General features: G+C 38.7%; 1 protein-coding gene across 3 annotated transcripts in view; it reads left to right on the forward strand.

Moving 5' to 3' along the window:
* The window catches only part of Coq8 (ubiquinone biosynthesis protein COQ8, mitochondrial), a 214,755-nt gene that overhangs the window by 36,286 nt on the left and 162,899 nt on the right, over positions 1-15,570 (forward strand). For all 3 annotated transcript variants that reach the window (XM_090368857.1, XM_090368860.1, XM_090368858.1), the window contains exon 3: positions 4,965-5,393. In XM_090368857.1, the coding sequence (XP_090224983.1) occupies positions 4,965-5,393 (429 nt within the window). The remainder of the gene's footprint in view (positions 1-4,964; positions 5,394-15,570) is intronic.

A 15,570-nucleotide genomic window follows, 5' to 3' on the forward strand; every position in this document is an offset into this window, starting at 1 on the left:
TTTCAGAGACTGCTGGGAGTCATTGCGGTACAAGTAAACACATGGGTTGTGTTAGGGTAGCTAAGAATAGAAATAGGTGCATGTATACTTGCGTGTACACCAATGCTAGGAGTTTAGTAAATAAATTTGATGAATTTGAGGTATTGCTCAAAACATCAAAGGCAGATATTGTTGGGATATCAGAGACGTGGTGTCACACAGATATAAGGAATGCATAACTGGAATTTGGGGAGTACAACATCTACAGAAAGGATACACTGGATAGGAAGGGAGGAGGGGTTATGCTATTAGTTAAGAAATACATAAAATCCAAGGAAGTGAAGCCAGTCGACATCGCTGGGCAGTGCAGTGTCGAGTCAGTTTGGTGTGACATAAGCATTGGGAGATCAAAATTGAGAGTAGGAGTGTGCTATAGGCCTAATGACTCTGATGAGTATAATAAGAAACTGTACAGGGAAATAGAGTGGGCCAGTAAATCAGAGAGTCTTATAATGGGAGATTTTAATTTCCCAGATATTGACTGGAATTTGGGGGCTGGTCACTCACACACTAGCAAGGCTTTTGTGGATTTATTGGATGATTGTTTTTTACATCAGCATGTTCGGGAGGAAACTAGAGGGAGGAATACTCTTGATTTGATTATCAGCAGTGATTCTTCATGCATTAAGAATCTGCAGATAAATGACCCACTAGGTAGCAGTGATCACATTGTGCTGAAGTGGGATTTACTCAAAGAGGTAACTACCATTAGGGGTAAAGGGAAGGGTTATTGCTTTCGTAAAGGCGACTACGATGGACTGAGACAGTATTTAAATTCTATACAGTGGGACCAACTGATGATGTTACCAACAGCAAATGCAAAATGGGAAGCATTCAAAGAACTTATCTTGGAAGCTACTAGGCTTTACATACCAACTAAGAAATATTGTTCAAGGTTTAGGCCTAAATGGATGTCAGATGAACTGATGAGGCATATGGCAGAGAAGAAACATGCATGGGATACATACAAATTAACACATAACACAGAAGCCTATGATAGATACAAGTTGATCTGTAACCAAGTTACAAAGGAGGTTAGGCAGGCGAAGGCAGATTATGAGAAATTTTTGGAAAGGGATGCAAAGAAAAACAGCAAAGAGTTCTTTACTTATGTAAACTCTAGAAGGAAGGGGATGAATCAGATTGGTCCACTTGATATCGATGGGTCAACTGTTGATGATCCTGCTCAGGTAGCTTACAAACTAAATGAATATTTTGCATCGACATTCACACATGAGGAGTTATTTAGTGAGGGGAAAGCCAGAGGTGTATTCAACTCTAGCAGTAAGCTAGAGAATCTTGTAATAACTGAGAGTAAAGTGGAGGAGAAATTGTTGAAGATAAACACAAGAAGGCACCTGGGGTGGATGGGATCTATCCAGTTATATTAAAGGAGGCAGCAGAGGAAGTAAGCAAACCCTTAGCCATAATTATGAGAGCTTCCTTGGACTCAGGGTAGGTACCCACAGACTGGAGATGTGCAAATGTGACCCCAATTCACAAAGTAAGATCAAAGGCTGACACAAGTAATTATAGACCTGTAAGTTTAACTTCTGTTCCAGGAAAATTAATGGAGGCACTAGTTAAAGAAGCACTGCAGGATCATTTAGACAAGACTTCAGTTATAGCTCGGACACAGCATGGTTTTGTTAAGGGGAAGTCTTGCCTGACCAATTTGATTGGATACTATGATGCAGTCACAAAGGAACTGGATGCAGGGAATAACTTTGATATTATATACTTGGATCTTAGAAAGGCTTTTGATACTGTTGCACATGGAAGACTGCTGCACAAATTGGAGCAGTGTGACATTGGAGGCAAATTGCTGCTGTGGATAAAGGGGTGGCTGAGTGGGAGAAGACAGAGAGTGGTAATCAATGGACACTGCTCGTCGTGGACTAATGTTATTAGTGGAGTCCCTCAGGGCTCGGTGTTGGGTCCATTATTGTTTTCTGTATTCATAAATGATATTGATGATGGTATATCAAGCTTAATGTCGAAGTTTGCAGACAATACGAAGGTTGACAGGGTTGTCAAGGGCACTACTGACACTATGCTGCTGCAACAAGATCTGGAAAGGTTGAGCAGATGAGCTGAGAGGTGGCAAATGAAGTTTAACATTGACAAATGTAAAGTACTACACATGGGAAACAGCAACCCCAGAGCAACGTATCAACTCTGTGGTACTACACTGACAGTGGTAGAGAATGAAAGGGACCTGGGGGTGGTTGTGCAGGAAGATATGAAGTTCTCTGAGCAGTGCAGACGGGCTGCAAGAGTAGCTCATGGTGTATTGTCAATGATATATAGCAATTTTTCTAGCAGGGATAAGGAGGTGATTATTCCATTGTATAAGGCAATGGTCAGGCCACACCTAGAGTACTGTATACAGGTCTGGAGGCCTCATTTCAAGAAGGATGTAGAGCTGCTGGAATGAGTACAGAGAAGGGCAACAAGATTAGTGAATGGAACAAAGGGGTGCTCTTACGAAGAAAGGCTTAAGTTTTGCAAATTACATTGTCTGGAGACCAGGCACCAGCGAGGTTATCTGATAGAGGTGTATAAAGCCTTGAATGGTTTGAGCATGCTCAATGCTGATGGGATTCTTCCTCTCTGTCAGAATAATCACGTGAGAGGGCATAAATTCAAATTGAGGAAAGACAGATGTAGGATAAACGTGCGGAAATTTGCCTTTAGCCAGCGGGTGGTTGGTTGGTGGAACAGACTTCCATCCCTTGTCGTGGAAGTTGATAGCCTAAATAAGTTTAAGGCTCAGCTGGACAGGTATTTTGAACGAACAGAGGGGTGAAGTGGAAGTGGTTTTTTTTTTTTTTTTTTTTTGCTGATGCTACATAAGCTTGCTTTCTTGCATCAAATGCCTCTACTAATGCCCCGCCTCGGGCTTGGATCAAAGTACTGCAAAAACCTTGGAAGGTGCAATATGGCCACAGAAGCCGATGCGCCAACAACTACCAAATCAAAAAAAAAAAAAAAAAAAATCTACTAATGCTAATGCTAATGCCTCCAATGTTTTCCCTGACAAAGAGGTCAAAGAAGTCAAATAAGTTTGACAAAGAAGTCAAACTCACAGGTCTGTACCCTTTCTACTTTACCCTTTGACCATCCTTCTGGATAGGAGAGGCATTTGCACATTTCTGATCTATAGGGACTTTCACGGAATACAAGGATGCTCTCAGTATTATAGCTAAATGTTTGATTATTTGTGTTTCTGCTTCTTTATCCTGGATAGATTTCATCAATTCTAGCCACTTTTACCTTCAACAGTTTTTGTTCTAACTTCCTTTCATTATTGTAGAAATCATTTAACTCCTAATCAGTATTAGATAGATGTCTGCTTACCCCGTCTCCCCTCTCTAAAAACTTATTCATGTCTAATTGTACCTGCAAAATATTTATTCATTTTGTCAGCAACCTGTTCAGAATCACCAGTACCATTCATATCAAGTGAACCAATGTAGTTTATCTCTTTTCATCTAGTGCTAACATAAGCAAAGTGGTTCCTGGATGCTCTTTTTTTTTCATGGCACTCTAAGCCAAGGACTTCACATAATCTGCCTTATCCTAAACCTTCCTCCCCCCCAACCATGAATAATTTGTTTGCAGTTAGTATAGGATTTTGTGTCCCCTGACAATTTATAATTATTCCATGCATTTTTTCTACTCTGCCACTAAAATCATCAGTTCATCTGGTTAAGGTATTTAACCTGTTTCCCTCGGTAGTTTTTTTCATTCCTTCCCTGATTATATGTACATAAATTATCAATTACAAGTGTATCTTTCATTCAAAATGTATTATACAATATAGTATTCTCTTTGTAATAAAGAAATCATAGATTTTTGTCTGCTTTACTTTTCTTAGTCACTTTCCTAAAGCACATTCATGACACTGACATAAAAGGTGATCAGTGAATTGATCACCTTTCCACTTTCTGTAATCCAAGTGTTTTGATAGGCGCCTCTGTAGCCAGGTGGGAAGGAGCAGCAGTGCGCAGCACACGCTTCTTGATTAGACCGGGGTTCGAGCCCATCACCACCAAATACGGAGTATGCGGAAAGGTCAAGGAATGACCACCGCATATCCCGGAGCAATATATCCTTAGTTGCTAATGCTCCTAAAAATCAACAAAACAAACAAACAAACAAGTGTTTTGACAGCATGCAATTGCCAGTTATAGCTCTCCAGAGTTTTTAGACTTTCTCTCCAGACATTGATTTTTTTTTTTTTTTTTTTTTTTCAGTTATTAAAAAAATATTACTTAAACTAAAATCTGGTTCAGATTAGGGTGGGTGCGTGTTGCTACCATCGTACTGTATAAATTTAGATTTAACCTTGATGATTGCTGGCCAGCCGTAGCCATATGACTGCTAATTTTGTAAGAAAACAATGAGAAAGAACAGAAATTTAGGGATAGAAGCTCTAAACTTGTGTTTCAGTATTTCCGTGTATGGATATTGTTGTGTGTTACAAATTATATATTCCTTAATTTATCAGTTTTCACTAATGTTATCAGTAATCTGTAATTGTTATATAAGTTTGTATATTCCATTCTGAAAAATAACAGAAACTTTACCTGTTTAATCCAATGCTAATCATATTGGAGGGGGGGGGGGTTCCATTAAAATTTAAAAATTTTTATTGAACAGGATCAGATTTACCCTCAAAAGTATGTAATATTGCATGATTGCCAATATGTTAACACATATCTAAAGAATATTTTTACCTAAACAACAAATTTAACAGAAAATGGCAGCTGACAATTATAAATCACCAACTTAAAACATATTCAGATTAAATGAAATAGTGTTTTTAATATCCAAGAGTTTCTGGCTAAGCCTATTGTCATTGTTGTTATTATTATTAAATATATTTGAAAAAGTTTCACTTTTTTTTCTCTTATGTCCAGGGGTTATCGTCATTATCAGAGGACATCATCTCAAAATCATCACTTCTGTTTAAGGGTATTAAACAGTATTCTCTTCTTGCATCCAGTATTCTACACAAGAAATCAAGCACACAAAAAAACAATATTCATTCTCATGATATTACTAATGAGTATGAATTTTATTCTTCAATTACAGAAGAGGATATAGCTCAGTTAGGTTCTGAAACAGGTTACTTCATGTCTCCCAGCCATCCAGTTTCTAAATTTGAAGTAAATAATAATTACTCATCTTTGCAAAAAGGTTTACAAGATGTTGAAAAATCTAATAATAGCAGCTTTCAAGATCCTAATAAGCATACAACCTCACAGACTTCACATCTAAACAGTGCACCCAAAAAATATGACCCAAAAAGAAAGGATCAGTTACTGAAAACAAAATTTAATCAGTCGGTAAGCAGTTTTGTTATGTTATGATCTTTTTCAATTTTTTCCTTTTCTTTATTATTTTTTCATGTTTATTTTCATGTCTTATTTACATTTTCTCTATAGGCAGGCAATGTAAATAATAATTATGGCTTATTGAATAGAATGAAATGCTTTTTCTTTTCAACATAGCCAAATGGCAGATGCAAAGTACAGTATGCATTTGTTGTGTGGTTATATTTTGTCATATTTGTCATGTGGTCATGCAGATTTGAACATGATTCAAATCCACATGACCACAAAATATGTTCAATGATAATCTTGTAATATGATTTGTTTTAAACTCCTCTCTATGTGATTCACTAGATTATAAATATATACAATTTTTAAATTATGACAAAATCATCAGCTTAGAAAGTAAAATGAAAGAAACAATTTTTTTCTACTTTCTAGATGCATATTCAGAAGGTGTGATTTAAGGATGAATCCATTCTTTTGTTATGCCTTAGTTATATGGAGATCATTTTTTCTCCTGGTTTACCTATTGAAGATGTAGATCCCCAAGACTAAGATCATTTATTGCTCCTTCTTAAATGATTTCTTGCAAGCATACATGCACCAGTGCGTTATGACCTCAAATTCACATTATTATCATAACAGCACTGGAGCCTGTTGATTGTATCCATATTTGTGTATTTTGTCTGTAGAAGGGTGTGCTTACAGGACAGTTTGCACATTGTGTGGGCTAAAAAACTTAGAATAACTCACAGAAAGAAACACTACTTCCACTAAGTGAAATTGACTACAGCTTAAATTGAAACAGGCCAATGCTGCTGTCTTTATTTTTCAGTATCAGAAACAATTCATCTAGAGCATGAGCTGATCACTGAAGTTTTGCATTGATTTTCATTAAAAGGCCACACTGCTGGACAATGGAAAGAATAATGACCAAAGGAGAGAGGGCTAAATCTGAATAGGCATAGGTTTCAGATAATAAACCATTTGGAAGGGTTAATTATGAAGAAGAAGAGAATCTTCATTGCAACAACAACAATAATAATAATAATGATAATAAGATGTACAAAACATAGTTTATGTTGCAACCTACCCGTCACGGCTATAGGCCAAGGTTTTACATGTTCAGGGATTGAAGAATTTAAATTATAAATGAAAAGGTAAAGGGTATATACAAACATAATATATTTTTGTAAGCACACCCTTCTACAGAAAAAATACACAAATATGGATACGATCAACAAGCTCCAGTGCTGTTATGATAATAATGTGAATAACGTGGCTGATATTTAGCATTAGCTTACGATACAAAAAAGCAAACTTATGCAGCATCAGCCAAAAAAGAAAAAAAAACTCCCATTTCACTCCTCCATTTGTTCCAAATTCCTGTCCAGCTGAGCCTTAAATTTATTTAGGCTATCAACTTCCACAACAAAAGATGAAATTCTGTTCCACCAATCAACTACACGCTGGCTAAAGGCAAATTCCCACACATCTATTCTACAACTGTCTTTCCTCAATTTGAATCTGTGCCCCCTCATATTATTAATCTGAGCAAGAGGAAAAATCCCATCAGCATTCAGCTTGCTCAACCCATTTAAGGCATTATACACCTCAATCAAATCACCTTGCAGGTGCCTAGTCTCCAGGTGCTGCAATTTGCAGAACTTAAGCCTTTCTTGGTAAGAGCACCCCCTTTGTTCCCCTCACCAATCTTGTTGCTTTCTTTGTACTCATTCTAGCAGCTCTACATCCTTCTTAAAATGAGGCCTCCAGACCTGTACACAGTACTCTATGTGTGGCCTGACCATTGCCTTGTACAACGGGATAATCATCTCCCTGTCCCTGCTAACAAAATTCCTATATATATCATTGACAAGACTCCATGACCTGCCCTGGCAGCCCATCTGCACTGCTCAGCAAATATCATATTTGATTGCACAATTACCCCCAGGCCTTTTTCACTTTCCACTTATCTGAGTGTAGTTTTTCACTTTCCACTTATCTGAGTGTAGTACCACACACTCAGGGAAATATACAGTTGGTATATTTCTCTTGGGCTATTGCTACCCATATGCAGTACTTTGCATTTATCAATGTTAAACTTCAGTTGCCACTTCTCAGCCCAACTTATCCAGATCCAGTTGAAGTAGCTTACTGTCGTTAACAACCCTGCCAACCTTTGTATCATCTTCAAACTTGGACATTAATCCTTATATACCTTCATCAATATCATTCATGAATACACAAAACAAAAATGGGCCCAGCACCGAACCCTGGGGAACTCCACTAATAACATTTGTCCATGAAGAGCAGGGTCCATTGATTACCATTCCTCTGTCATCCCCCACTCAACCATTTCTTTATCAATTGCAACTTACCCTTAATGCCATACCTCTCCAATTTGTACAGCAGTCTTCCATGTGCAACAGTATCAAAAGCTTTCCTGAAATCCAAGTATATGATATCAAAATTATTTTTGACATTCAGTTCCTTTGTGACCAATCATAGTATCCAATCAAATTGGTCAGAGAAGACCTCCCTTTAACAAACCCATGGTGTGTCTTAACTATTACTGCAGTCTTGTCCAGATCCTGCAATGCTTCTTTAACCAGACTCCATTATTTTCCCCCAGAACACAAATTAAACTAACAGGTCTATAGTTACTTGTGTCACCTTTTGAACCCCCTTTGTGAATTGGTGATACATTTGCACACCTCCAGTCCATGGGGATCTCCCCTGAGTCCAAGGAAGTTCTCATAATTATGGCTAAGGGTTTGGTTACTTCCTTTGCTGCCTCCTTTAATATAACTGGATAGACCCCGTCCACCCCAGGTGCCTTCCTTATGTTTAACTTCAACAATTTCTCCTCCACTTTGCTCTCAGTTATTACAAAATCACTTAGCTCCCTGTTAGAGTTTGACGAACTTCTGGCATTCCTCTCATTGAATAACTCCTCATGTGTGAATATAGATGCAAAATACTCATGCGGTTTATCAGCTACCTGAGCATGATCATCGATGGTCAAGTCATCTATGTTAAGTGGTCAATCTGATTTATCCCTTTCCTTCTAGAGTTTACATAAGTAAAGAACTCTTTGCTGTTTTTCTTTGCATCCTTTGCCAAAAATTTCTCGTAATCTATGTTCGCCTGCCTAACCTCATTTGTGACTTGATTAAAGACAAGCTTATATCTGCCATAGCCTTTTGTGTCACCTGATAATTTATATGCATCCCATACATTTTTCTTCTCTGCCATGAGTCTCATTCATTCATCTGACATCCATTTAGGCCTAAACCTTGAACAATATTTCTTAGTTGGAATGAAAAGCCTAGTAGCTGCCAAGATTAAGTCCCTGAAGGTTTCCCATTTAGAATTCAAAGTTGATCCTACTGTACAGAATTTAAAAATTGTCTGAGAACCCTGTAGTCACCTTTACGAAAGCAAAAGCCCTTCCCTTTAGCCTTGATGGTAGTTACATCTTTAAGTAATTCCCATATCAGTACATTGTGATCACTTTTGCCCACTGGTTTCTTTATCTGCAAATTCTTAATGCATGAATAATCACTGCTGATAATCTTTTCAAGAGTATTACTCCCTCTGGTTGCCTCTCGAACATGCTGCTGTAGAAAACAGTCATCCAATAAATCCAAAAGAGTTTTGCTAGTGTGCAAGTGACTAACCCACAAGTTCCAGTCAATATCTGGAAAGTTAAAATCCCCATTATAAGACATTCTGATTTACTGGCCCACTCTATTTCTCTGCACAATTACTCATTATACTCTTCAGATTCATTAGGCCTATAACACACACCTACTCTCATTTTTCGTTTCCCAGTGCTTATGTCACACCAGACAGACTCAAAATTGCAGTGTTCACCAACATCAATTGGATGCACTTCCTTAGATTGAAATAGAACAAAGGGGATTGAAAAACAACCAATGAATGAAAAGACTGTCTGCCTCTTCAGGTTGAAATGCACTTATTACATTGTTGGCATTAACATACAACAAAAGGAAGCATTTTCATATTCCAAGAGCTGTAATCCAGTGAGGTTTGCGATTCCAAAAAAGCTGACAAGGCATTGCTAGCACGACTGTTGGTGTTACAAGGATAACAGTTGCTTTTTGTATTGCTTGTCAAATGCAAACTTGTGAGGGTCATCATTAAGTTTTTAGACCTGAGACAACTGCAGTAATCAATGGATATGTTAAATAACATACACTGAAAGGACAGAATTTGTGGGTTACCTGGTTCCAAAAACAACATTGTCACCCCTCCCACTAGTGGACGAACCCACCGTTTTGCAGGTATATAGGTACACAGCATTCACATAGATGGTAATTCAATATCAGTATGGATAAAAATCGTGAGTTAATAGAGTTTGAAAAAGGGGTGATAGTGGGTGCCCAATACATGGATCACTCTATCGCAGAAGTGGTACAGAAATTGCATTAATTACCCTGTTCGACAGTATCAAGAGTGTATCGGGAATACTCCATTTCTGGAATAACATCTCATCGTGGACAGCGCCTTGGGCAGAGAATGGTGGTTTTTTTTTTTTTTATGTAAACCCCAAACAGGAGAGGTATTAGAACTTATAGTACTTAGTACCGTGCTTGGCTTGGAAGTTGAGAAGACGAAAGAAGATATTTGTTGACATTGGACTTGAACTTCTGTAGACTATAATTTTCAGGAAATACGTATGAAGGAAGGTTGTTCCCGAAAACAGCAGTTCAATGAATAAACGAGGAAGATGAAAAGTTGGTTCTGTGAGTTTGGAGTTGGACAGTAAATGGATTTGGCTGGAGGCGGCACGTGTTCGGACTGTTTTGAAAGAGAGAGAGCGGGAATTATAGAAGCCAATTCAGAAGAACAGTGCCCATGGAAGTATCTGTAGAAGAGGCATGCAGCAGAAACAGTACGTCTATGAGACAGCAAGAGGAGAGACTCTATTAGAGATAAGTCATTAATTAACTTAACTGCCCTCTTCTGAATGGAATCAAGAAGCCTGAGAGAGGTTTTGGGGGCACCACCCCAGATGTGGGAACAATATTCCGTGGCAGGGCGGATTTGCGATTTATACAGAGTGAGCAGCTGTTTGGAAGAAAAGTAACGCCGAGAGCGAAAGAGAAAACCAAGTTTTTTAGATGCAGAGGAAGCAATATTTATAATGTGCTTGTGCCAAGAGAGATTAGAAGTCAGGGTAATCCCCAAAAGAGATATATCATTTTGCCTAGAAATCGGAGTTTCACTAAAGATAAGCATAGGAGCAGAAGAATCCTTTTTGCAAGATATAAGACAAGACTGAGTTTTAGAAGGGTTGAAATCAACTAAGTTGCCTTTGCCCCACTGGAGAATTACCTGAAGATCGGTATTTAAGGAATTGGTAGCAGATTTTCGAGAAGTTAAAGCTAATTGAGCAGGACAAGGTTTCTCAAAATGGAAAGTGGAATGCAATGTGCTATCATCGGCAAAATTATGGATAGGATTTCCAGTCAATGGAAGAAGGTCATTAATATACAAGTGGAAAAGAGTGCGGGAAAGAACTGAACCTTAGGGGACACCAGCATTAGTGGAGAAGTTAGAAGACAAAGAGCCATCTACCATCACCCTCAGTGAGCGATCAGAGAGAAAACTAGATAACCAATTACTAAAAACAGTTGGCAAACCATAAGATGGAAGTTTGTTTAGAAGACCTTTATGCCAAACATGATCGAAAGCCTTTGAGATGTAACTGGCTGGATACTTGTGTTTCACCGAACCTTACCATTGAATTAATTCATAAATGGGTAATATAATCCAGAATATCACCAGTGGATCGACACTGACAGAATCCATACTGGCGATCGTTGATCAGACGGAAGATTTCTAGGTAGTTTAAGAGTTAGCTGTTAATTGATTTCTCCATTACTTTAGAAAGAGTAGAAGTAATTGCAATGGGACGATAATTGGATGGAAGGGATTTGTCACCCCTTTTAGGAACTGGCTGGATATGAGCAAATTTCCAACCAGAAGGAAAAACACCTTTAGAATAAGAAAGTGAAAAAAGGCAGCAAAGAATAGGAGTAAGTTCAGGAGCACAGGTTTTGAGAACAAATGGAGAAATACCATCGGGACCTGGAGCTTTCTTATCATCAAGATTCATCAAAATCCTTCTGACATCCTTTTGACAGAAGACCACAGGGGACATTGAATGGAGCGTGGTGGGAATGGTGGGAATTGTTTTACCAAGATCATTAATACATGAGTTGGAAGAAAAATGGGATGCTAGCAGGTCAGCTTTATCCTTGGCTGAAGTGACAACAGAACCATCTGGTTTGGACAGAGGTGGGAGCAGAGATGGGCAAAAGTTGCGGCCAATAGCTTTGGCAAGAGACCAGAATGCTCGGCTACCATTAGGGCAAGAAGCAAGTTTTCTACTCTTAGCCTGTTCAAACTCTAGTTTTGATTGATTAATAACTGTTTTACAATTGTTGCAAGCTTTGGTGTACGCAGAAAATGAAACTGGAGAATTAGAAACAAGCCAATTATGATATGCAACATTCTTCTCTTGAACAGCCTTAGCACATTTATTGGAAAACCAAGGTTTAGATAAAGGACGAGATTTTAAAGTGGAGTGTGGGATATAGGATTCCATTCCTGCAAGAATAATTTCACTGACACGATCTGAACAAACGTTGACATCAGAAGTTTTGAAACAGTAATCCGACCAAGGAAAAGAAGTCTCGCAGGTCATCCCATTTTGCATTCTTGTAATGCCAAACAACACGAGGTTGGGAATAGCCATGGGATAAAGGTTCCATTGGAGAAGAGACAATCACCAAGTTGTGATCTGAAGTGCCTAAAGGACCTCTCACTTTGACTGTGTACATAGAAGGGTTGTTTGTGAGAAAAAAATCAAGTGTGTTGGCTGTTTGGTTAGGATTGTCCGGTATTCTTGTAGGTAAATGAACAATCTGTGCGAGGTCATTAGTAATTGCAAAAGCCTCAGCGTCACGACCAGCTGGGTCAGTTTGACTAGAAAACGGAAGCCAGCTGGAGTTGTGAACATTAAAATCACCAAGGAAAATTACCTCACTGTTAGGAAAGTTGGACTGGAGAAAGTCAAGTTGCAAAGAGAGGAAGTCAAAGAGCTCCAAGTGATTAGTGGAGTTGGGAGAACGGTAGAGACAACAGATGAATTTGACACAATGAGGTAGAGAGATTTTAAGCCAGAGAAGATCAAAGAGAGGAGATTCCAAATTGCCAAGTCTCTGACAGGGAATATCAGAATGGACATATGCACAAGTACCGCCTTTGAGGTGAAAGGAATCATACAGCGAATAATTTGGACATCTGAGATGAGCAGTAGTTGAATCAACCGATAACTGAGATTCTGTCAAAAAAATACATGGGGTTTGGCAGACTGCAAGTGGAAATGGACATCGTTGAGATTAGAATTGAGACCACGTATATTTGTGAAAGAATTAAGAAGTGCTTGGGAGGTTTAGATCTTTTCGCAGATAAGCTTGCTCTGTTAGTTTGACAATTCATGGTGTATTCAATAGTAAGAAAAAGTGGGTGGGACATGCTGTATGAAGTAATGAAATTTTTGGATATGGCATACATATGGTAAGAATATACCCAAATCCTTGACATGACGTGGCCTCGACAATGCTCCCCGCATACACACTACTTGGACTCCCTCCAGTCACTATCTGGCAGAGTAGAGGTAGCAAGATTATACACTACCTGATCCGGAAGCCTCCTAGAGAGTTACCAATAGGTTCATTCTGGTGTACTAACTAGCGGCCGGCCTGCGAACACCGTTTTAGAGCTGTACCCTCGAAATGTACAGAATATTGGATCTCACCATGATGTTCATCATAACCTCAAAAGTCATCAATCATACTGCATGATGGAAGAGATAACGAAGGGTTGACCGGAACGTAGCTGTAGAGACTAAACATGGGTTCCACCACTTCAAGTGGCAACTCTGTAGCGAAGTGGGAAGGAGCAGCAGTGCGTAGCACACGCTTCTTGATTAGACTGGGGTTCGAGTCTATCACCACCAAATACGGAGGATGTGGAAAGGTGAAGGAATGACCACCACATATACCCAGAGCAATATGGCCTTAGTTGCTAATGCTCCTAAAAACCAAATAACAACAACAACCACTTCAAGCCTCCAATAAGCAAAGTGGTGGTATTGAACCGGTTGATAAGAGTCATCTACCACCTAGTACTGCCTAGTAACACAGAAAGACAGCATTCCTTCATGTGGTGAGGGTGCCACACCTCAACCCCTGTTTACGTTGGTTCACACCTGGGTGGTCACCCACAGTGTGCTTGTGCATGGTGGTTATATTCAGCATTACTAACAGTTCTACCATCGTGAAGGTGCAAGCAGAGGATTTGACTGTCACAGACCATCCAGACTTTGACGAAATTGGGTCCACTTGAATTGAATGTCACCTGAATATCAGTTCCGTCAGCATTTTAGACTCCCAGGTAGCAAGTACAGTTTGTCTGGCATATCTGAGAGAATGTTTGTGACAACAACCTCAAGGACCAACCTAGGATTCAATTAAGGGACTAATACTTACAAAATTCTGTGTGACATGCTGTGTAAAGATTTCCATTTATATTTATCTAAAAACAGATTTACAGAGAAAAATTTCATCATTTAAAAAATATAAAAGAAATGTAGAGAACAGCAAATAAATTACGCTGAGAAAAAAAAATTATTTTTTTATTCATACCATAATTAAATTTTTTGTTTCTCATTTTTTACGAATTAAGCAATCCATATAAGAATGTTAAGTGTGAATTCTCTGAATTGAAGGGATTTGAGCTATTCAATTAAATTATTTAACATGTTATTACTTTGCCAGTGACTGTGTTATTACCCTATTGTCGTAATAAAGTGTTATGAAAGGCTTGGGCATTTTTGAAAAGACTGTAAGAGAATGTAAGCTGTGTTTTAGTAAAATAGGGAAAGGTGTCCTCAAAAGTCTAGATTTTTCTGCCCGAATGCCCTCATTTTTAAGGTTAGAGAGGTGGCAGCATCTCTAACCTTAAGATGCGCTGGTTTTTGATAATATCATCAAGTGTACCTTAAGGGTACAGAGAACGAACCTGCAATCTGAAGGGAATGGGATAATATATATATATGTATATGTATGGTACCTAAATATAGACTAGAATTTTCTGTTGGTTACTTGCACACTAGCAAAACTTTTGAGGATTTATTGATTGTTTGTTTTCTGCAGCAGCATGTTCAAGAGGCAACCAGTCAGTAACACCCTTGATCTGATTATCAGCAGTGATTAGCATTAGCAAAGGCACATGATGCAAGAAAGCAAGCTATATAGCATCAGCCAAAAAAAAAACACACCCCTTCTCATTTCACCCAATCACTCACTCCAAATGTTTGTCCAGTTCTGCCTTGAATCTATTTAAGCTATCAACTTCTACAACGACAGATGGAAGTTTGTTCCAGCAATCAACCACTCGCTAGCTAAAAGAAAACTTCCGCACATCTATCCTATAACTGTCTTTCCTCAATTTCAATTTATGCTCTCTCAATCAATTATTCTGAGCAAGAGGAAGAATCCCATCAGCATTCAGCATACTGAAACCATTCAAAGTTTTATACACCTCAATCAGGTCACCTCGCAGGTGCCTAGTCTCCAGACACTGTAATTTGCAAAATTTAAGCCTTTCTTCGTAAGAGCACCCCTTTGTTCCATTCACTAATCTTGTTGCCCTTCTCTGTACTCGTTCCAGCAGCTCTACATCCTTCTTAAAATGAGGCCTCCAGACCTGTATACAGTACTCAAGGTGTGGCCTTACCATTGCCTTATACAAGGGGATAATCACCTCCTTATCCCTACTAGAAAAATTCCAGTATATCATTGACAAGACACCATGAGCTACTCTTGCAGACCGTCTGTTCAGAAAACTTCGTATCAGCCTGCATAATTACCCTTCGGTCCTTTTCACTCTCTACCACTGTCTGTAGTACCACACAATTGATACATTACTCTAGGGTTACTGCTTCCTGTATGCAGTACTTTACATTTGTCAATGTTAAACTTCAGTTTCCACCTTTCAGCCCATCTGCTCAACTTTTCTAGAGCCCTTTCCAGTACTGTGTACTGTCAATAGTGTCATTAACAACCCTGCTGACCTTCGTATCGTCTGC

The sequence above is a fragment of the Mastigoproctus giganteus genome, chromosome 2 (assembly GCF_048544385.1).
Source record: "Mastigoproctus giganteus isolate SK-2022 chromosome 2, ASM4854438v1, whole genome shotgun sequence".
NCBI classification, from domain to species: Eukaryota; Metazoa; Arthropoda; class Arachnida; order Uropygi; family Thelyphonidae; genus Mastigoproctus; species Mastigoproctus giganteus.